Source organism: Nelumbo lutea, chromosome 1 (assembly GCF_056320005.1).
Source record: "Nelumbo lutea isolate HS-2025 chromosome 1, American lotus-T2T, whole genome shotgun sequence".
Classification (NCBI taxonomy): domain Eukaryota; kingdom Viridiplantae; phylum Streptophyta; class Magnoliopsida; order Proteales; family Nelumbonaceae; genus Nelumbo; species Nelumbo lutea.
This window is the reverse complement of record NC_142684.1, coordinates 45,203,279-45,227,080: the sequence shown is the minus strand read 5'-3', so window position 1 is coordinate 45,227,080 and position 23,802 is coordinate 45,203,279. Positions and strand designations below refer to the sequence as shown.

Here is a 23,802-nt window from a genome sequence, read left to right as displayed (position 1 = left end):
ATCAAACCCAAAACCTTGTCCTTGACACATGGCCACGAGGAAACCCATGATGGGATCATAGTTGTCAAGGTGACTAGGCACTTTTCAAGGAGCACCTCGCCCAAATGCCAAGAAAAAATGTATTAGATGCATGCTTATGGGATTGAAACACATATATAATATACAATATTTATTAAATAAAAATAAACATAAAATATATAATATTTTATTGGTTGGTTTTAATTTTTATTATAGGACATGTTGCATGTTATCATGCTTTTGTTGTGAGGAAAGTAAAAACAAAATAATATCAAGGGTTTCACTTTGACAAAAGAATCGAATGAGGAAGAGGAGAGAACAATAGCCCTCCATCGTTTCGACACAGTCCTCTAAGTCAAGGTGAGTTAATCAATTTCCTTTATCGTTTTGTTCTCTTTTTCCACTGGTTTAAAACAGTGGCTACGCCCTGTAAAGAGACTGGGCCGAATGGGTCCTAGTATCTTCTCTTGTAATATCTTTTCCTTTTCTTGTTAGCTAATGTGCCTCTCTTAATGGACCTGTTATTTCTTTTTGGTTGATCTCTTTATGTTACTGCCTAGTTGGCCGCCCACTTAAGGGCATGCTTGTAATTACTTTAACATTAATTCTTAATAAAAAGGATTAGAGAAGAAAGGGAAGATTATTCGAACCTTTCTTCTTCTTCGTCCTCTTTTCGCCATCTTCTTCTCTTGTATTGTTGCTCTTACTTTTCTTCTTCCTTTTCACTCTAATTTTCAAATTTACACTTAATTTTTGAGGACTGATTTACATCTTGGTATCAGGGCAGGTTTCTTTCTTCCTTTTTTCTTCTTCCTCATTTCCCATACACCCTTAAATTAAGAGTGTATGGAGAGATAGGTTCTCTATAGTTCAGAGGATCTCTAGCCTAGTTGGTAGAGGGTTTGGAGAGTTTAAATCTGGTTGGGTATTGCCAAGAAGTGGTGCTTTTTCGTTGCTGCCCAAAACCCTAGCCGACTAGAGATTTTCGAAGGTACAGATAAAGGTGAAGCTTTGGGTGTGGCGCTCTGTGCTTGGGAGGTGTCTTTTGACTCCTAAAAGAGGGCGGTTCAGGTTTGGAAGAGATTGGGAAGCTCTGGTAGGAGCGGCTGCATCTTCTCTCCCTCCCCAACAGGGTTGGACGGAGTAAAACCCTAGTTTTCAAGCATTTGGGTTCTGGTTTGACTTCAAGTAAGTTTATATATACAAAATTTCTGGTTCTTTGATTTTCGTTTGATTAATGGAGCCATACGGAAGTGAGTTCAAGCAAGTGTCGGTTTCCGGCCTTGGCTCGGTAGATTCCATTTTGACTGGAGTGACCACAATCAAGCTAGATGGGACAAATTATCTTGCTTGGGTATGGTCTATAAGAATTTGTTTGTAGTCGGGTATCTCACAGGTAGTAAAGTGAAACCCAAAGAGACAGACCCTGAATTTGAGAAATGGATGCAGGAGAACTATACTGTCATAGGATGGCTGGTCAATTCTATGCAACCTCATATAAGTCAGCATTATCTCTGGATGCTTCGGCTAAGGAGATATGGGATAGTGTTACTGAGATCTATTCACAGTAGTTGAATGTAGCCAGAGTCTATAAGTTGAAAAGTGACATGAAGAACCTAAGACAGGGGGAGAAGAGTGTAGCAATCTACTTTTGTATACTGAAATCCCTATGGCAAGAAATTGATGTTATGGAGACAGTTGTATGAGAGAGTAAGAATGTTGCTGAAATGTATAGGAAGTTGGTGGAGAGAAATAGGGTGTTTGAATTTCTCATTGGACTCAACCTGAGTTTGACATCATTAGGCAAAATATCCTGGCCAAAGATGAGGTTACTGTTTGCCAGGCATATGCTATGATAAGCAGTGAGGAGAGTAGGCGGCAGGTTCAGTTGCAGAGTCCACCTACAGAATACTTTGCACATGCTGGAATAAAGCCAAAGGGTCCTACTGAGAAAAAGGAGCAGATATGTGAATATTGCAAGAAACCGAGGCATACAAAGGACACTTGCTGGAAGCTTCATCCTGATTTTCTTCCTGATAGGTTTAAGAATAACTACAACTCTAAGAAGGGCAGTCAGGTAGGAAAGCCTAAGACAACTAATGTTGCTACAGTACTTGAAGGAGGAAATAAGGAGAGTGAAGAAAAATCAACCATTGAGCAGTTGGCAGCAATGAAGGCGGATTTTGAAAAGTATGGGAGGCTGCTAAATCACTTGGAAGCTACTGTTTCTTCATCTCACTCTTCCAGTAACACATCATCTTCATCTGCATTTGCTCACTTAGGTATTTGTGCTTCTGCAAATCATGCTTCAGTTTCAAGTAATCATAAAATCCCTTGGGTTATTTATTCAAGTGCATCAAACCATATGACCAGCATGTCTAATCTCTTCTACTCATACCACCTCTTTGGTAAAGAGAAAATATCCCTTGCTGATGGGTCTCTTGCTCCCATCTCTGGTAAAGGGGATATAAAGACCTCTGACACCCTTTATTTATCCTCTATCCTTCATGTCCTTAAACTTAATACAAACTTTTTATCTGTTAGCAGCTTAACTAAATGCATGAATTGTAGCATAACCTTTTTTCCCACTCATTGTGTTTTTCAGGACCTGCAATCTCAGAGGATGATTGGGAGTGGCCATGAGCTTTTGGACCACCTCATGGAGTTGCCTTAGAGTCAGTTTTGTCAGAGTCTGTTGACAAAGTCTTATTATGTCACTTTCGGTTTGGTCATTTGTCATTTTCTGCTTTGAGTCATTTGTTTCCAGATATGTTTAAGGGTGTGTCTTGATCAAATTTTCATTGTGAGTCGTGTGAACTGGCAAAGCATTGTAGAGATTCTTATTCAGTAAGCAATAAAAGATCTCTTTCTCCTTTTCATATTGTTCACTCTGACGTGTGGGGGCCATATCATTTGCCAACTATGGGGGGTTACAGGTACTTTATCCTTTTTATTGATGACTACTCTCGTTACACTTGGATTTATCTCATGAAATCCAGGGATGAAGTACCAGCTATTGTGCAAAAATTTCATGAATTGATCCTCACCCAGTTTAACACTCGGATCAAAATATTCCGTTCTGATAATGCTAAAGAGTATTTTGAGAAAACCCTCTCCGCCTATCTTGAAACTTTTGGGGTTATTCATCAAAGTTCTTGTTCCTACACTCCACAACAGAACAGAGTGGCGGAAAGGAAGAACAAACATGTGGTTGAGGTTGCCAGATCCCTCTTGTTTGCATCCCATGCTTGTATAATATTTTGGGGAGATGCTGTTCTTACTGCTACCTTTTTGATCAACCGTATGCCCTCTCGGGTTCTTAACTTCAAAACCCCTTTAGCTTTCTCTTCCCGGGTGAGGATATTTTTTCTCTTCCTCTCTGTGTTTTTGGGTGCACTTGCTATGTGCATGTTCACAGCCATCAAAGGCACAAATTTGAACCTAAGTCTCGTAAATGTGTTTTTCTGGGATATGCTTCCACACAAAAGGGATATTGCTGTTTTGATCCAGTTAGTGGCACCTGCTTTGTATCTCGGGATGTCACATTTGCTGAGTTGACTCCTTTCTTTAGTATTTCTCCTAAGGGGGAGAAATCTGAAGAGCCCTTTGCTATGTCTCCAACTGTTCCTCTTCCCAATCATCTTTAGTCCTATTCCTCCTCCTCCTCCACCTCATTCTCCTATAATTCCTCCTCATCTTGTTCTCCAATGGTGGTACCAAAGGCACAAATTCAGACATGGGCAGGTTGTTTCAACTCCTACCGAAGAGCCTCTTGCTCCTCCCGTCATTACTGAGGTAACAGGTCAGCCTTCTTTTGACACACTACATCTTTCCCAGACCTTTACCTTCCTATTGCTCTCTGCAAGGGCAAGCGGAAGTGTATAGCCCATTGTATCTCCAAACACTTGTCTTACAGCCTTCTCTCTCCTTCCTACTGCTCTTTTCTTGCTTCTGTTTCTTCTTATGTGATACCTAGGTCTGTACCGAAAGCCTTATCTAAACTTGAATGAAGGGATGATATGATGGCTGAACTGGATGCTTTGCATAAGAACCATACCTGGGATATTATTGACTTGCCTGAAGGGAAGGAACCAATGGGTTGTAAATGGGTGTTTACCATTAAATATCACTCTGATGGATCTATTGAGAGGTTTAAGGCTAGGTTGCTAAAGGCTACACTCAGATATATGGTGTTGACTATCTTGAGACATTTGCTCCTGTAGCTAAGATGACCTCAGTACGGGTTTTGTTATCTCTAGTTGCTACTTTTGATTGGCCCCTACACCAGTTTGATGTTAAAAATGCCTTCTTGAATGGAGACCTACATGAAGAGGTCTATATGTCTTTGCCTCCAGGGGTGTATGGGAAGGAAATGCAAGGCAAGGTGTGTAAATTGCAGATATCTATTTATGGTCTTAAACAGTCTCCTTGGGCTTGGTTTGAGAGGTTCAGGGCTGCTCTTGTCTCCTTTGGTTACACACAAACTCAATCTGATCATACCCTGTTTTTGAAGAAAAATGGCTCTCTGGTGACCTTCTTGATAGTTTATGTTGATGATATTGTGGTCACGGGTACACTCAAGAGGTCAGTAAACTAAAAAGATTTCTCAACTCTGAATTTGAGATCAAGGATTTGGGAGATCTTCGGTATTTTTTGGGCATTGAAATTGCTAGATCTAAGGATGGTATCTTCATTTCTCAGCGTAAATATGTCCTTGACCTCCTTGCTGAGATTGGTAAACTTGGAGCTAAACCAATCTCCACTCCTATTGATCCCAATCATAAGCTTTCTGCTACAGATGGTGACCTTTTATCTGAGACTGCTTGGGGAGTTATATCTTTGCATGACTCAGCCAGACATTTCCTATGCAGTAAGTTGTTATATCTTTGCATGACTCGGCCAGACATTTCCTATGCAGTAAGTGTTATTAGTCAATTTATGCATTCTCCTAGAGATACTCATTTAGCTGCTGCAGAAAGGGTTCTGTGTGACTTGAAAGGTACTCCAGGGAAAGGTATTCTATTTGCCAAGCATGGACACATGAAGCTGGAGGCTTTTACTAATGCCGATTGGGCAGGATGTATTGATGATAGGAGATCCACCTCAGGTTATTGTGCTCTAATAGCTGGGAACATTGTGTCATGGAGGAGTAAGAAATAGTCTGTAGTTGCTAGATCCTCAGCTGAAGTAGAATACAGGGCAATGGCACATGGTGTGTTAGAATTACTGTAGCTACGATCCCTTTTAGAAGAATTGGGTGTTGACTATGAGAAGCCAATGATGCTCTACTATGACAATCAAGTAGATATCAACATTGCACATAATTCCTCAGGAGAAGTTTGTTTGCCATTCATCACATTAGATGAACAATTGGCTGATATCTTGACCAAGGGAGTTCTAAGAGGGAAAATGACACACTATATAAGCAAGCTGGGCATGATTGACATCTATGCTTCGTTTGAGGGGGAGTGTAAAGAGATTGGGCCGAATGGGTCCTAGTATCTTCTCTTGTAATATCTTTTCCTTTTCTTGTTAGCTAATGGGCCTCTCTTAATGAGCCTGTTATTTCTTTTTGGTTGATCTCTTTATGTTACTGCCTAGCTGGCCGCCCACTCAAGGGCATACTTGTAATTACTTTAACATTAATTCTTAATAAAAAGGATTAGAGAAGAAAGGGAAGATTATTCGAACCTTTCTTCTTCTTCCTCCTCTTTTCACCATCTTCTTCTCTTGTACTGCTGCTCTTATTTTTCTTCTTTTCACACTAATTTTCAAATTTTCACCTAATTTTTGAAGACTGATTTATATCTCGCCCCATTGTTCTCCTCTTCCTTTTCATTGGACTAAAACCATTCTTCTTTCCTTGTTTGAATCATATTATTGGACTAAAACAGGGGCTCCACCCCCTTCTTTGGTTCTTAAATTTCCTGCATGTTTTCAGCTCTTTTTCCCTCATTATTGATGTCTGAAACAGGGGCAGAGCCCCTTCTTTTCACCAGCTTTTTTGGGTCTAGAACAGGGTCTCCACCCTCTTCTTTTGTTCTCAACTTCTTGCATTTTTCAGCCCTTTTTTTGTTCTCATCATTGGTGTCTGAAACAGGGGCAGAGCCCCTTCTTTTCTTCTTCATATTTTTTCTGTAATTTTAATATTTTTTCACCAGCTTTTCTGGGTCTAGAACAAGGGCTCTGCCCGTTACGTTTCTTATTCACTTTCTTCTTTTATTTTAGTAATTGTTCTCATCAAGTAACAGTTCAAGAAGCACAAGCACAAAAGTGCAAAATACATAAAACCAAAATAACTAGTTCAGAAGGGGTAGAAACCCATCGGCTTCTAATTTTTAAATTCCATTGCCTATGTGAGGGCTAGGCTCTTGGGCACCCATGGTCACCTAGCCTCACCTTAGCGCCTTGAAAACTATGGACGAAATGTAGCTTGCATGTGCTAGGTGAGAATCTTCAAGGAAAAGGGAACTTTGTCCTTAGAGGATCTCGTCAAACACGTGGCGAAACCCAGTGGTGCTCCTTTGATAACTGACATAAGGATGAGCCGATGAGGATTCCCTTTCCTAATGGGAATCAAACCTTTTTTTGGAATCCTTCTCCTTAAAGTCTTGGGATCTCCCTTATAAAAGGAGGTTGAAAAGCACGATCTGCACTTTCTCTTCGACCACCCTTATTACCCAACTCCACCGAGATTTCCCAGAAGCAGAAACCTCTCATTATTTCCCTCATGGCCTTTGACCCTAACCGTTCTTTGTTCTTCAAGGAGACCACCCTTTCTAGCCTCACCGCCATACTTACAAAAGGTTTTCTGAAATTAAACTTTGATGGGAGCAGTCAAGGCAAACCAGGTCCTTTGGGAATTGGAGGAGTGATAAGAGATAAGGGTTTATACTTTGTACTGGCACTTTACTCAGGACCAGTGGGGGTTGGAGACTCTTTAAAAGATGAACTGTTTGCAGTTTTACAAGGTGTTAAGATTGCAAAAGACATGAATTTGGAGAACCTGGTGATTGAAGGGGACTCCAAGGTTGTGGTAGGTTGTTTAAGAAATCCAAACTCAGTGATTTGGTGTTATAGAAATGAAATGAAGAAGTTCCAGTGGTCAACACAACAGATGAATCTAAGAAATCTTGTGGTTTTAAAACAAGAGCTATGGATAAATACTTTAGAAACAAAGGTTTTAAAATAAGGACTAAAACAAAATGTATGCAATGTAGATTTAATATAATAAGAGTGATGATGAAGATAAACTTAGAATTGGAGACTAAGAAATTTCAATGTCATCACTTCCATTACCATGGTTTGATAATCCACAATTTAGGAGAGATTGATTCTCATGGAGGTTTGCATGTAACTTCTCATGGATGGGTGCATGCAGATTTTCATGTAATAGGAAATGCTACTTGGGCTAAAAGGAAAATTTTATAAAACAATTGTAAGGGCAGCAGTTTTGTACGGAGCAGAGTGTTGCACAGTCGAGTAACAACATGTCTAAAAAGAGTTTGGCAGAAATGTGAATGTTGAGATTGATGAGTGGGAAAACTAGGAGTAGGATCTGAAATGTACTTATTGGATGGAACCTAGAATTAGCTCCTATAGGTGATAAAATGAGGGAAAGTAGTGTATGTTTTAGGCATGTCCAGAGAAGACCATCTAGGATGCCTGTAAGAAGAAGCCATCTATTATGAATTGATGGAGATAAAAGAACTAGTGGCAGAGTGAAAAGAATGTGGGTTGAAGTAGTGATAAATGATTTAAGGGCCCAAAGTTAAACCATGGATATAACACGTGGTGTTGTGGATAGTAACACAAATAGTGGTTTTGGAATCAGTTTTCTTTCAAGTAGTATGACAAGGCTTTTTAGTCCTCTTTTTCCTCTTATTATGCTTTTCTTCTAATTGATTCTTTTATTATTTTTTTTTTTGTGAATTTTGTTGCTTTACCTACGAGATAAAGAAGGACGAAGTCATCATCGGCCCTCCTACTTACTAGTTTCGTCAAGAATAATTTCATAATGAAAGTTTGTCTGTTGAGGGGTTAAATAAATTGCTGTTGTCCAGGCTGCTTCAGAGTCTTATAGATTAGATGACTTTTATTATCATTTTCATTTGTCTAGGTTGCTTCAAGTGCATTTGGTCTTGGACCTCAAGTTGCAATGCAAATAGCTGAGCGCTTGTATACTCAAGGTTTCATCAGGTTCTCTCTCTCTCTCTCTCTCTATATATATATATATATTTATATATCACATGCACGTAGCTCTGTAGTTAATACAGACAGCTATTGGTATCATAAAATCTCTTTGGCTGAACTTGGAGTGAGAATGAAGATTAATGCTACTTTATCTTTTTAGTTGTTTTTTCTGGATCAGTTGCTCAAGATTTTTGTTCTCTTTTCAAATGTTTATTTTATTTTGTTCTGTTATTATTATTTTGTTGTGTTATATGACTGCATTGGGGCAGAGGGTTCTCTGAAGTTGCTCTTTTTGTATATATGCCATAGATTACTTTCCACATTCTGGGAATAGAATGTTAGTTGCTTTGTACATTCTCTTTCTACCCATGCCATGATAATCTTATTAATGGCATTTACTGTAGTGGTCTTATTAAATAAATTATTGTGAGAGAAACAATGAATAAGAAGGAACCAATGGAGAGAGGAGAAAGAGGTTGGGAAATTTGGATAGATGTTACATATGCCTATCCCACTTTCTTTTATCCAAAACATTACTTTTATTATAATTACAATTATACTCTTGACACTGTTTCTCTCTCTTATGCTACTAAATAGTCCCAATAACTATCGGAACAGCTATTGTGAGATGAATACAGACTAACCTTTATATATTTCAGCACGTGATTGAACTTCCACATGGTTCCTTTCTTTCCTACAGCTTCTCTTCTGGTTTCTTTTTCTAATAATGATACTCATTTTGGAATGATATTCTCTAGCTATCCAAGGACAGAGTCCACGGCCTATCCTCCATCATTTGACTTCAAGGGGACACTTGGGGAACAGGCAAAGAATCCAACATGGGGCAATTATGTACAGTGGCTACTAGAACTTGGTTTTCATAGGCCACGATTGGGAACAGATGCAGGTGACCATCCTCCCATAACTCCACTGCGGTCAGCAACTGAAGATATGCTAGGGAATGATGCCTGGAGATTGTACGAGTTTATCTGTCAACACTTTATTGGGACTGTCAGTCCTGATTGCAAGTATTTGAGGTATTAATTTTTGTCCTCTATCTTATTGACTATAAACTCCTTAATACAAGTGGTATTTGTCTGTAAGTATATCGTGTATGCAATGGCATATGGACTTCTAGGCATTACTTTAACACATTAACTATCATTGTTTTCATTGATGATAGTGGTTGTTTATCAAATCTGGCATCAAAGACGTGTCTTGCCTATAATCAACCATCGGACACAATTTATAACATGTCTCCTCCAATGTATTAGACTAGTAATTAAGCACATGCGTTGCACGTGAGAATTTTTTTCTTCATATTAATTACTTGAATTTTAGATATATCATAGTTAAGATAGAAATTGAAAATTAACAAAAGTAACAATATGATTAAAAATAAACTTAAATGCTTGTACCAAATAACAATTATTATTATTATTATTAAATTGTGTTCCATTTATATCATAAATAAAAATAACTTTTATTTTAACAATTATTTTTGTTTAATATGATGAATACATAACATTAGAAATGTTCTCAAATGTTTTTGACAAAATTCTATACATTTTTATTTTTGGTGTTCTATCTTTTTTTAAATATTTATTATTCAATTATGACATCGTGGGTTTCTTAGAAAAGTTGGATCATTGACCCACCATCTAGATAAGAAAATAGCCTTGCTTTCGGATTAATTTTAAATTAGGGAAAATTATAGTCAAAATCGACTGTACATTTAAAATTAGGCTACAGGTTAGTCTAGAAATCAATAAAAATTTGACAACCGGCTCTACATTTCAGATTATAAAAAGCCCTGCCATGACATCGGAGGCTTGTATGGTTATTGCCAACATGGGATACTTAATCCATGTTGGACACAACAAAAAGCTTATACTGAAATTGCCCTTTAGTGCTGGGTGATTGGAAAATAAGAAAATGGTTTTTAGTTTCTCTCCCACTCCCTCCTTCCCTCTCTCTCTCTCTCACACACACACAAACAGTCGTCTCTCTCTATTCAACGACTATGTGATTTGAAAATAAATAAAAATGGTTTTCAGTTTCTATATTTACGTTCTCTTTATCAATTTATCTCATTCTCTCTCTACCTATCGTTCTCTCTCAATCTCTTTTAATCTATTGTTCTCCCTCAGTTTCTCTCGCTCTTGTTTTTTTTTTCTTACACTTATATGGTATTAATTAGACCATATAAAAGAACATGAGAGCAACTTGGTATAGTTCAAAAATCATTACACCAATTTGGTAAAAGTTCACAAGAAACTCTTGGCTATGAAATTTATACCAACTTGATAGAAATTTATAACTTGATTGTACAAGTGGTTGGTCCCTTTAGTTCTTTTATACTGTTTGATTAATATTATAAAATTTGTAAGAAAAATAAAAAAAGGAATGAGTGAGGTAGCGGGAGAAAGACTGAGAGAGAACGGTAGAGATTGACGGAGGAGATATTAACCAAGAGGGAGAGTGAGGAAGAAGAATGAGAGGGATTGAGAGAGAGAGAATGGAAGGGAAACTGATGTTTTGATTTGGCAACATACCAAAGCTGAGAGAGTGGGAGATCGAGAGATGATTGAAAACCTATTTTCAGTCCCATGTTGTCAACATGGGACGTGGATTAAGAGTTCCATGTTGCTAGAGGGAGCAAGATTTTCAGTTTCTAAGAGTCCCATGTTAACAACATAGGCTTTTTTTCTGGGACGTGGATTAAGAGTTCCATGTTGCCAGAGGGAGCAAGATAGAAATTGAAAGTTTTCAGTGTCTAAGAGTCCCATGTTAACAACATAGGCTTTTTTTCTGTCCAACATGGACTAAGAGTCCCATGTTGTTAACAACCACAAAAGCCTCTGATGACATGGCGGGGGTTTTTATAATTTGAAATGTGGAGCCGGTTGTCAGAGTTTTGTTGGTTTCTGGACCAACTTACAATCTAATTTTAAATGTATAACCGGCTTTGACTATAATTTTCCCTTTAAATTATATATTTCATTTACATTATATAAATAATTTTTACTTACCACACTTAATTTTTGTTTGTCTATGATATCATTTGACCTAAACCACTAACCCACCACCCAAAAAGAAAAATAGTTCGATTTCTAGGTTGACGTTAAATTTTGTATTACATTTCCATCATTAAAATTTTTTTTCTTATGTATAATCAGTGATTTAAAAGGCGTGCCACGCCTAGGCGCATAGGTGAAGCACATTTTGGGGTATGTGCCTCGCCCAGGTCATAGGCACACCTCTTTCAAAAGGTATGCGCCTGGTGCACCTAGGCATGCGCCTGACTTGTTCGGGCTTACCTTGAGGGGCGACTCATAGAATCAATAATGCAATATGTTTTACATCACATTAACTACTTGAAGCAATGCAATTAAAGAAAAAAAGAGATTGTGGGTTTTACATGCTTGAAAATGCTTTATATGTTTGCTTTTATTTTTAAATTTTCATTTGAATACACTTTACATGTTATGTTTATGTATTTTAATTTTAGATAATAGGTTTTTTAAATCATTTATTTTAAAACTTAAGTTTATATTTTTATTAGAATTATGTTTAACATTTATTACTTTTTTTGCATTTTTTTTTTAATTTTTTGGCATTTGTTTGGAATTTTCTGACTTTTTTTTTTATTTTTTAGCTTTTTTTGGTAATTTTGCGCCTTTCTTAAAAAGGCGCGTGCCTCGCCTTGCGCCTTGGCCTCAGGCACAAATTGGCCCTTGCGCTTTTTTTGTGCCTTGCGCTTCTAAAGCATTGTGTATAATACTTATTTTTGTTCAATATAATGACTGCACAATATTAGAGATGTACCTAATATTTTATTATTTGTAAATATATAACATTAGATATGTGCCCAAAATTTTCTCTATCTTTTTTTTTTTAATTTTTTTGATTCTTTGTATTTTCTATTTTAAAAAATTTTATTATTTGACTATGATATCATTTCATTTCTAGGTAGATTTTAAATTTGGCATTCCATTTTCATCATTAATAAAAATACTTCTTACATTTCATACATATTTATTTTAAAATTTTTATTATTTAATTATAGAATAATTTATTAATCCATTTGACTCCAAATGATCGAATTGCTTGTCCACCACCGGGAGGGAACAAAATGGTTTTGTTTTCAAATTACTTTTAAAAATATTAATTTTTATACTATTAAAATTAATATTGTGGATTTAATTACAAGAATTTAATGATGAGAAAATGTATCTAAAATATAGGACTTAATGAGGGAATAGGAAAATATTTCTATTTCTAATTGGTTTTAAATTTTACATCCAGTTTCCATCATTAATAAAAACATTTCTTATTTATCATACTTATTATTGTTTAATATGTATGTTAAAAATGTTCCCAATTTTTTTAATTTCTATTTTTTTAATTTTATCTATTTTTTCATTTTATTATTTAATTGTGGCAACATGGATTAACCCAAAATGTTTTTATTATTAATTTCTTACCACCACCTAGATGAAAACTTTATTTTTTCTAGGTAGATTTTAAAAGTAAAAGCTTTTATGTTATTGCAATTATTAATTTATTATGGATTTAATTTATAGAACTTAATGATGAGAGGAAGAAAAAATGACTTAAATATAAGATTCATTGAACATGAGTGCAAGTTAATAAATTAAATATTGGATTTATTGAGAAGGAATTGAGTGCATTGAATATCATAAAATTACGTCTTTTTAGCTCATTTAATACCATGCTTGCCCACCACCGGGGGGGGGGGGAAGAAAATGGTTTTGTATTCAAATTACTTTTCAAAATATTTATTTTTATACTACTAAAATTAATATTGTGGATTTAATTACAAAAATTTATGTTGAGAAAAATATATCTTAAATATAGGATTTAATGGGAGAGAATAGGAAAATATTTTTATTTCTAATTGGTTTTAAATTTTACATTCAATTTCCATCATTAATAAAAGCATTTCTTATTTATCATACTTATTATAGTTTAATATGTATGTTAAAAATGTTCTCAATTTTTTTAATTACTATTTTTTTCTTTCATTTTATCTATTTTTTAGTTTTATTATTTAATCGTGGTAACATGGATTAACCCATTTGACCCAAAATGGTTTAATTTCTTACCACTACCTAGATGAAAACTCTATTTTTTCTAGGTAAATTTTAAAAGTATAAGCTTTTATGTTATTGAAATTATTAGTTTATTAAGTATGGATTTAATTAATAGAACTTAATGATGAGAAGATACAAAAATAACTTAAATATAAGATTCATTGAACATGTAATGAGAAGATACAAAAATAACTTAAGATTCATTGAACATGTATGCAAGTTAATAAATTAAATATTGGGTTAATTGAAAGGGAATTGAATGCATTGAATATCAGAAAATTACCTCTTTTCAACTCATTTAATATCAATAACTGATTACCCTATTTGCCCTCACTTTTTATCAACAAATTTAAATGTAGAAGGGTAAATTTTGTCCTCAAAAAAATTCCAAAAATATTATTGAGGCCATTCGTGCTTTTTAAAGTAGTATAGATTTATTTATGACATCATGGAATTATCCATTTGACCCAAATGGTTGAACTACTTACCCACCACCTAGATGAAAAATATGATTTCATTTCTATGTTTATTTTAAAAATATAAAATTTCATTCTGTTAATAATTATTGTGTATGGATTTATCAGTGGAATTTAATTATGATAAACAAAAGTATAAATGTTAGATTCAACGAGAGAATGTGGTTTATTTAATGACTTAAATGTGAGGCTTAATGAGAGGTAATTGAATGTATTTAATGGTATTCTTTTAATTACATTTTCTGCCATTTCAGTGGAGATGAACTAAATTCAAGAGGAGGGGTATTTCAGTAAAGAAAAATTCCAGAAGCCAGTACCTCCTCATTCGCACTTTTATAAGTAGTATAGATTTACTTCTTAATTAGTCATTATGATCTGCCTGTTTCACTTCCTAATTCCTTGTGAATTCTGTTGCAAATGGCTTCACCTTTGATGAGCACCAAAAAATAAAGAAGAAAAAGGAGATGTAAATATATCCTGAATTTGTTTTTTGTTTTTTGTAGTACCTTTGTGGTCAGTTTGGGTCCAGGGACATTTTTGTCATTATACAAGATCTTGGTTAGGGGTGGCTGGGCACATCTCTTCTGTGTTTTGGTCCCTTGGACTTTTTTGTAATTAAAGTTGCCTTTTGGCGGGTTGGTTGAAGATACTTTTGTTCTTGAGGGACTGTTTGTGAAGGGGGGCATTTTAGGGGGTTGTGTTTAAATATTTTAGTTGCCTTCCCTAGAAAGCCATTGAATCTTATAAAAGAGAAGGGGGCTTTTTCTTTGGGGGTCTTTTTGGTTCTTTCTCTTTTATTTGAGTTATAGCACACTCTCAACTAGGGTTTTTAAGTATTGGGTGCTTGGGTTTTGAGGAGTCAATTCATTATGCACCTTCCAATCCCTCTATCGCTACGTGTCTGTGCGAGTAAGGATGCAACTTGGGCGGGTTTGGGTTGGGCTTTTGTCAAAATTTGAAAGGGCCTAGCATGGAGGCCTGAGCCCAAAGCAGTGTAAAATGCTAACTTGGGCCAACTCGAGTTCCCCTACATTTGACAACAAGTTCTCTAAACAAATATATGGTGACAATCATGTTTGATGGTTGGGAAAGTTTACAAAGTTGCCCATTATCAACTTTATGGAGTACTGCAATGGAATGATGATTTTTCATACATCCATTGATGCAACAGAAAGAAAAGAAAGATGCACTATATATTTATAAGTTAGTGGTACATGATGTCAATGAGGAAGGACCTGAAAATGTGGTGCAAACTGTGGTAGATATAGGAAGCAATTATTTGAAGGCAAGAAAAATAATGATGGATAAGTTGTTTTGGACTTCATGCACTTAACATTTTATTTGTCTTGATGATTAAAGATATTGAAAAGAGAAAAGTAGTAAAAATCACAATTGACAATGCAAGAAGATAATAAATTATTCTTAGCTCCATTTGTGGAATGATCAAAAATAAATAATCACTAATATGAATGACCTTGAACTTCAGTTAAGTTACCTGAGAGGGAGGGGTTACTTTTCTTTAGGATCTTTAGAGCAGACACTCATTTGAGCTTAAATATTTTGATTTTTTTTGAAATATTATTTTACTCTGTTATAGGTGGGTCTTAGTACACATTCTTTTTGTGATCAGAAACAGAATTTTTCATTAAAATAAAGGCAAAAAACAAACGGGAGGTATCCCAAAAAGAATAGTATAGAAGAAAGAGGAGTGAACTTTCTTGTCTAGATTCTCAAAGCCTAATGCAAACTCATTTCAATCTGGTAAATAATAGTTAGCCTCAGTCTTCTTCCCTTAAAAGCAATCTGGATGCATAAATAAAGAAACAGAAGGAAAAGGTAAACATCAGATTAGTTTGTATAATGCAAATGTATGTTCTGTCTAGCTTTTACACTTAATTTTTATTACTTCAAGCAATTTCTTTTTGCCACATTAAATAGAAATTTCAGTTTCTGTACACAAATAATGGATGATGATTATTTTACCTTTTCTTTTGTTTTATACGATATAGGAAAGGAAAGCCCTAGAATCTCAACTTCCATATGTACATCCATAATTAAAATTTGGCACCCTGTACTAAGGTTCTGTTTACAATGGCAACATTAATGTTTGTATTGGCAGGCCTACACTGTAGTTTATATTTTCTGACTTGAGACAATGCAATGTTTTTTCTGTGTCCAACTATCAAATTATTTTATTGTTGAACAACGTTTGTACTTCATCAAAGGGTGATTATTGTTATTAACAATTGTACTGTATAATTTTGCTTATATACTCTTGTCATACTTAGTTGTGTAGAAAATGAAAGGAAGAAATAGGAAGTCTGATATCTGATTATCTTAGTCCATATCTGAAAGTTCTTTTTTCCTATAACGTGCTTTGTGTTTTCATGGTCATTCCAGGACGAGAGTAGACTTTACTAGTGGTGGGGAATTATTCTACTGTACTGGACAGCATGTCACAGTTAATGGATTTACATCTGTAATGCCGTGGACGGCAGTAACTGAGAAGAATCTTCCTCAGTTCACTAAAGGGGAAAAAATAGAAATTTCAAAACTTGAATTATTTGAGGTAGTGCTTCAAAACTCTAGATTCAATCTGTGGTTCTTTCTCAAATTTTTTGTTTATGGATTTTTTTTTTTCTTTTGGTCATAGTTGATATTTCTTTCCAATCATTTGCTGGATTTTATGTTTTCTAACAAACTTCCTTGTAAAGGATTTCAGAATGTTGATTATGATGTAAAATCTGAAGTATATAGGAAATTGTTGATGTTCTCTGATATCTGCATGATTGAATTTCTAACATTTAGGGAAATACAACACCTCCAGATTACCTCAGTGAGAGTGAGCTGATTTCCCTTATGGAGAAGAATGGGATAGGTACTGATGCATCCATTTCTGTACATATTAACAACATATGTGAGCGCAATTATGTGCAGGTTTGTAACCTATTACCATATGTCACCATTGCAATTTTTTGTATTTGTTTTTCTTTTCACATTTGTTAAGCATTCATCTTCATATTTCCATTCTGGTCACACAACATCATCTGAAGCATTCGATGTTTTGATCATATATTTGACCTGCTTATTTACTTTCGAAAATACCATATTTATGCTGCTTTGAACATGATTACTGGATAGAAAGGGAACATCCAATGAACAGCATCGTCAACTAATCAAGTTCACATATTTTAGAAGAGACTTGAGTCATTTTGATTACAGACTCTTGTGAGATAAGCTGGGGACTAGCTATTAGGAGTAGAGCATAATAACACAAGGGTGTTATTGTAATTTATCTATAGTTATACTTGAATTAAAGGGGAGTAGATTGAATTGCCTATCCTTAATTGAACCTCAATCTCTTTCTTCTTGGTCTCTCTCTCTCTCTCTGCTTCTTCCGTTTCTATCTTCAATTTTAGGCTAGAAGACAACTCAGACAAGATAATTGAGTATGCTGTTATAAGCATGAAACATGATTGACTAAACATAGTTGGGCATGTTTTTGTGTGAACTATGAATTGAAATGAATATTACACCCTAGTTTGACAATTAATAGAGGATGCTCATATTTCAATTTTTATTTTTTATGTTTAAATATTAATTACTTGATTACATAATCTAAATGCCTGGGTTATTTTAAGGTTTTCCTTGGGCAACCATGTTCCAAGAATTGAAAATTTAGTTTCTTCTAAATTTGAAGGTGCATCCTGGAAGGAGGTTGGTTCCTACAGCCTTAGGAATCACCTTGATAAGAGGATATCAATGTATAGATTCAGACCTTTGCTTGCCAGATATTCGCAGTTTCATTGAGCATCAAATTACCCTTATTGCTAAAGGTCAGGTAGATCATTTCCAGTTAGTGCAACATGTGCTGCAGCAGTTCAGACAGAAATACTCTTATTTTGTTAAGAAGGTAAAGATAGCTTCAGGCTGTTTATATATTATTTTATAGTGTAATAGAAGATGCTTGTGCATGTTAGTAAAGATTACCTTTTTTTGAATAGCATTGTTTATTAATTTGATTCATTTGTTCAATATTCTCTGCACTCATTTGGTGGAGCATTGTCTTGTAAAGTGGATGTACAATAAACTATTCTTGGGTGTTTTTTGGTCATCTCATTTTTATTTATTTGTTTATCAAGGAACAGAACCTTTAAAGATGTTTCCATGTCGTCAAGTATTTCTCTCCTAACTAGAGAGTATAATGATTTTTTTTTATGGATAATCAAGAATTTTATTAATAATAACAAAAGAAAGCAAACAAATTCTTACAAAGCTGATATCTCTCAGGAAGTGCGAGTTGCTGCCTCAAAAACAAAGTAAAATTACAAATGAGCCCTCTTGGCAATAAATCCGATTGAAATATGAGGAAGTAGAGAAGAGAAGGGAAGAAGAGAGAAAAGAAGAAGAAAGAAAGGAAGAAGAAAAGGTTTGGAGCAATGGAAAATAAGTTGCTAGATAGTCAGTTGGGTACATAACAAATGTAGAAAAAATTGAAGTTGGATTAGGGTTTGCCTTACAGAATGTTGAAAACCTCCAAAAAGAAATCTCATGTGAAGGCAAAAAATGGGCCAAATGCATATTGTTTCATAATATTAGATTAATGGTTGAGGTTAATTTATTTATCAAAAGAAATGGTTGAGGTTAATTTCCTAGGTCATAAGTTTGATTCTTGGGTTTTGTTTTTTAACAGTATTTTGATGTGTTTCTATTATGAAAGAAAAAATCTTCCTCGGTCTTTGAAAGCTTGTGGTTGTTCATATTAGCACCTGTGATAGAACAAGAATTGGAAGAAATTGATTTCTTTCAATTGAGAAAATAGTACATATACATACAGCCTTGTAGATACTAAAAATGAAGAAAATCATACAGCCTTGTAGATACAAAAAAGGAAGAAAATCATACAACCTTGTAGATACAAAAAAGGAAGAAAATCATACAACCTTGTAGATACTAAAATAAGAAGAAAATCAAAGAAAGAATAATTCCTATAATCAGGCTATTCCTAATTGGGCTAATACTACATATTTACAGCCTATAATTTCGTAACACTCCCCCTCAAGATGGAGCATAGATGTCAATCATGCCTAGCTTGTTACAAATATAAGAAATCCGAGCTCAATTAAGAGCTTTTGTAAAGATATCTCCTAACTGCTCTCCAGTCTTCACATGCTGTAGAGATCAAGTTTTGTTGAATTTTCTCAATATGTTTAGTTCATTCATGAAAAACTGGATTCGAAGCAATATGAATTGCAACTTGATTATCGCACCATAGCTTCGCTGGAACTGAGACTTTAAGACCGACCTCAGTTAAGAGTTGAGAAATCCACATAACCTCACACGAAGCTTGTGCCAATGCGACACCACATTTTGCTTCTTACTCTTCCACGAAACCAGATTACCACCAACAAAAACACAATAGCCAGTAGTGGACCTTCGATCAATCTTGGAACTTGCCCAATCCGCATAAGAAAAATACTCAATATTACTGTGACCACGATTCCGATATAGTATCCCTCATCCAGGAGTTCCTTTCAAGTAACACAAGATTTGTTCTAAGGCTGCCCAATGATGCACTGTAGGAGAGGACATAAATTGACTTACAATACTAACTGAGTAAGCAATGTCAAGACAAGTCACTGTGAGATAGTTCAACCAACTAATCTTCTATATCGTTCAGGATCATCAAAAGCATCTCCATCCTTTGTGAATTGTTGGTTAGGAAGCATTGGAGTACTGCATGGTTTGACTCCTAGTTTCCCAGTTTCTGTTAACAGGTCCAAAACATACTTCCTTTGAGACAGGAAAATGCCTCTTTTACTCCTTGCCACCTCAATCCCCAAGAAGTATTTTAGGTGCCCCAAATCTTTAGTATTGAACTGGCTCTGCAAGAAGGATTTCAAGGATGAGATTCCCTTCGTGTCACTCCCAGTGATAACAATATCGTCTACATATACAACAAGTAGAATGATGCCAAATGTGGACTGCTTATAGAAAGCAGTATAGTCAGATTTGCACTTCCTCATCCCAAACCTCTCTATTGCCTGACTGAATTTTCCAAACCAAGCTTGAGGACTCTGTTTTAGTCCATACAACGATTTTCGAAGACAACAAACTTTTCCAGACTCCCCCTGAGCAACAAACCCAGGTGGTTGCTCCCCATAAACCTCCTTCTGAAGAACTCCATGCAGGAAAGCATTTTTAATATCAAGTTGGTAAAGTGGCCAATCATATGTAGTTGCCAGAGAAATAAATAACCGAACTGAAGTCAATTTTGCCACAGGGGAGAAAGTATCAGAATAGTCCACTCAATATGTCTGTGCATGGCCTTTGGCCACCAGGCGAGCCACTGATCCATCAGAATTAAATTTGACTGCAAAGACCCATTTGCATCCAACCGCTTTCTTACCAGCAGGTAAATCGACCAGATCCCAAGTACCATTCTCAGTCAAGGCATTCATTTCCTCAAGCATGGCATCACGCCACCCAGGATGGGATAAAGCCTGGTGAATAGTTTTGGGAATCCCTACAGAATCAAGAATGACAACAAACGAACAAGAAGTAGAGGACAAACGATCATAGGTAACATAAGAGGAAATTGGATAAGTACACTGACGTTTACCTTTCCAAAGAGCAATAGGTAGATCAATTTCACTGGCATTGAATCCGATGACGAAGAAGAGACCGGTGCCAGACTTGTCACAAGAGGATTAGGTCGTCGAGAATAGACTTGAGTAATAGGTAGTTTTTGTTGAGAAGGTGGTGGTGGGGGTATTGGAACAACACTAGCGTCTGGACCGGTGATATGATACACTAGTAGATCATCATCCTCTAGTGGACACACAGGTGTAGATGGAGCAGTAAAGAAAGGAAGATGTTCATGGAATGTAACATCAACTGACACAAGATACCTGTTCAAGAGAGGAGAAAAACACCTGTACCTTTTTTGGAGACGAGAGTATCCCAGGAAGACACATTTTAATGACTTGCAGTCCAATTTGGAAACCTACGGACGAACATCACGAACAAAACAAGAACATCCAAAGATATGAGGTTCAACAGGAAACACAAGTTTATTAGGAAACAAAATCTTATAAAGGATTTGATCATTTAGAACAATGGAAGGCATGCGATTAATCAAAAAACACATTGTAGAAACAACATCAGCCCAAAACTGTTTAGGAACATGTGTTTGAAATAAAAGAGCCCTGGAAGTTTCAAGATGTCTATTTTTTCTCTCAGCCACTCCATTTTGAGATGGAGTATCAACACAAGATGATTGATGGAGAATTCCATTCTGAGCCATGTAAGTCTGGAAGGAATCAGAGAAATATTCTTTGGCATTATCACTTCGCAATGTTTGTACAGACACATCAAACTGGGTTTTTATTTCAGCACAAAAGGTTTTAAAATGTGAAAGCAACTCAGAACGAGATTTCATTAAATAAAGCCAAGTCATACGAGAAAAATCATCCACAAACGTAACAAAATATCGAAATCTAGTTTTAGACATAATAGGACTAGGTCCCCAAACATCTGAATGTACTAACTCAAAAGCATGACTAGCCCTTTTATTAACTCGAGAAATAGACGATAGACGATGATGTTTTGCAAACTGACAAGACTCACAATCTAAAGAAGATACATCATGAAACTGAGGAGATAACTTCTTTAACAAAGGTAAATATGGATGCTCCAACCGACAATGAGCTTCAAAAGGAGATAAAGTACTGGAACAGGCAATGGTCGGAGGTTCTTGGGTATCCAAAATGTACAAGCCTCCTGATTCTCATCCTTTACCAATAATCCTCTTCGTCATAAGATCCTGAAACAGACAATGATCAGGAAAGAATGAGATACAACAATTAAGAGTACGAGTGAGTTTGCTAACAGATACCAAATTAAAAGAAAATTTTGTTAAACTCAATACGGATGACAAAGAAATTGTTGGTGTGGGATTGATAGTGCCAGAACCAAGGACAGAAGAAATAGAACCATCTGCTAAGGTGACTGAAGAAGGAAAAGTGTGATTGGAAAGTGGAAAAGAGACTAGGATTACCTGTCATATGATCTGTTGCACCAGAATCAATGATACACTGAGAGGAAGAAGAAAGAAGACATGTATTGGTTTTACCTGACTCAACAAGGGCAATGATGGACTGAGAGGAGTTCTTGAATGCCTCTTGATATTGGGTAAATTTCGCACTCATCTGCAGAAATTGTAATGGTCTGATCTGACGATGGATGAGGAGCATCACTCGTATTTACAACATGAGCTGATTGAGACCCAGAAGACTTCTGCTTTTTCTTTAGCAATTTCTGGCAAGTCCTTTTAGTGTGTCTCGGTTCATGACAATAGTAGCAAACTACTCCCCCTGTGGCCTGAGTTCAAGCATTCTGACCACTATTACTGCCACCTCTGCTACTATTCTGAGAACGAGACCGGCCAGTTGATCCACTATTCTGACTGACAAGTGCACTAGGTTGTTGTACAGGTGAGGTATGGGAACCAGTATCTGTACGAAGCACCCTAGTAAATGTTAGACAGTTTTGTATGCCCTTAGCTTCAATCAAAATGATGTACTTTATGAGTTTATTGTAAATGAATAAAAGTGCATATTTGATTCATGTTCCCTTGGTATGTTTCTGTGTAATACCCTTAAACTGGACACTTAATGAGACTCGTGTTAGTTTAGAATGTTCACAGCCAGTGGGTCGGTCTGGGGAGACCTATCCTGACAAGGCTGACACTGTGGTGCCACCAAGTCGGTTGGGGTGGCTTGTCTCAGCTACCGGGGTGAGACCCTAGGCACATACAGTGTGGGATTAATTGAATCTTTGAACTGGACCAGATTTCCAGTATTGCCCTGGACCTTGGAGATTGATGGGCAAAACTGGAAAGTTACACCCGACCCCTAGACTCGATTATGATACTGCACTAGGTGTCGGATTGGGCTGTCTTTGATATACCAATCAGTGAGATCCTTAGCGGGGGTCAAAACCTGGGAATGTTGGGACAGTCTGAGAATTCATCTGAGTGGGTGATCATAGTGACAGGATCAGCCCCTTTGTCGGACAAAGGTAATGATCGGGGATGCACTCTCACTGATGGAAACCAAGACTGTCGGCAGCTGATTTCAATCGTTGAGATTTGTTTTGCAAAATATATTTTATATGAGATATAAAAAGTATATATATATATATTATGGTTTTGAAATGTTTGCAAAAGGTTTTAATTCTCGGGATCCGTACTTGAGAGAGTGCAACACTGTTCCTTGCAGTCGAGGGAGAGGTCCTCTCTTGTCGGGTAGTGTATGATCATTATGGGTTGAGAGGTTAAGTGTAAGCCCATTGAGGATAATACTTGATGGGCTAATCTTGCATCTGCCCACAGTCCCTGGGTGTTACAAGGTGGCTTGGCCTAGGGACCACTTAGGGTAAGTGTTGGGCCCATAGAGGCCATCTGATGGGTTTCAGGGGGTGCACTGTCCATAACAGTGTATTCGACCAGGCCTTGTAACAAAGGCTGGGCTGAACCCATGTGGCTGATGTGTAGATCAATGTTTGGGTCCCACGCCATACAAGGAAGTCCAGCTGGGCAGCAGTTTGGAAGGCTTAATGAATACATAACCCTTAATGGGCCTTAAGCCCATTTCGAACTGGGCTAATTTGATTAGTCTTTAAGGGGCGAATTCTGAGATAAGATCAGCTGATAGGATTGGGCCCACACCCTATCCACTCAGAGAGTCCAAGATCTAAATGAGATTTAGATTTGGAAACTTCCTAATTAGATTAGGAGCTGGCTGATCTAATCTGCAGATAAGATAAGGATTATCCCATATCTTAAAGGGACTTCTAATCCAGGTATGATTTGGGTTAGCAACTCCTAATGGGATTAGGAGTTGATCCCTTTAAGTCTATAAAAGGAAGAGGGGGTGGCAGCCTTTAGACATCCAAACACACAATCACCAGCAACAGTCTTGTCTTCAGAGCTGAGA

At 36.3% G+C, this 23,802-nt stretch overlaps 1 protein-coding gene across 2 annotated transcripts in view; it reads left to right on the top strand.

Annotated features, from left to right (window-relative positions):
- Positions 1 to 23,802, top strand: part of LOC148874488 (DNA topoisomerase, type IA, core) — a 95,813-nt gene that overhangs the window by 55,064 nt on the left and 16,947 nt on the right. For both annotated transcript variants that reach the window (XM_088966096.1, XM_088966095.1), the window contains exons 9-13: positions 8,138 to 8,217; positions 8,970 to 9,248; positions 16,205 to 16,373; positions 16,613 to 16,741; positions 17,505 to 17,717. In XM_088966096.1, the coding sequence (XP_088822222.1) occupies positions 8,138 to 8,217; positions 8,970 to 9,248; positions 16,205 to 16,373; positions 16,613 to 16,741; positions 17,505 to 17,717 (870 nt within the window). The remainder of the gene's footprint in view (positions 1 to 8,137; positions 8,218 to 8,969; positions 9,249 to 16,204; positions 16,374 to 16,612; positions 16,742 to 17,504; positions 17,718 to 23,802) is intronic.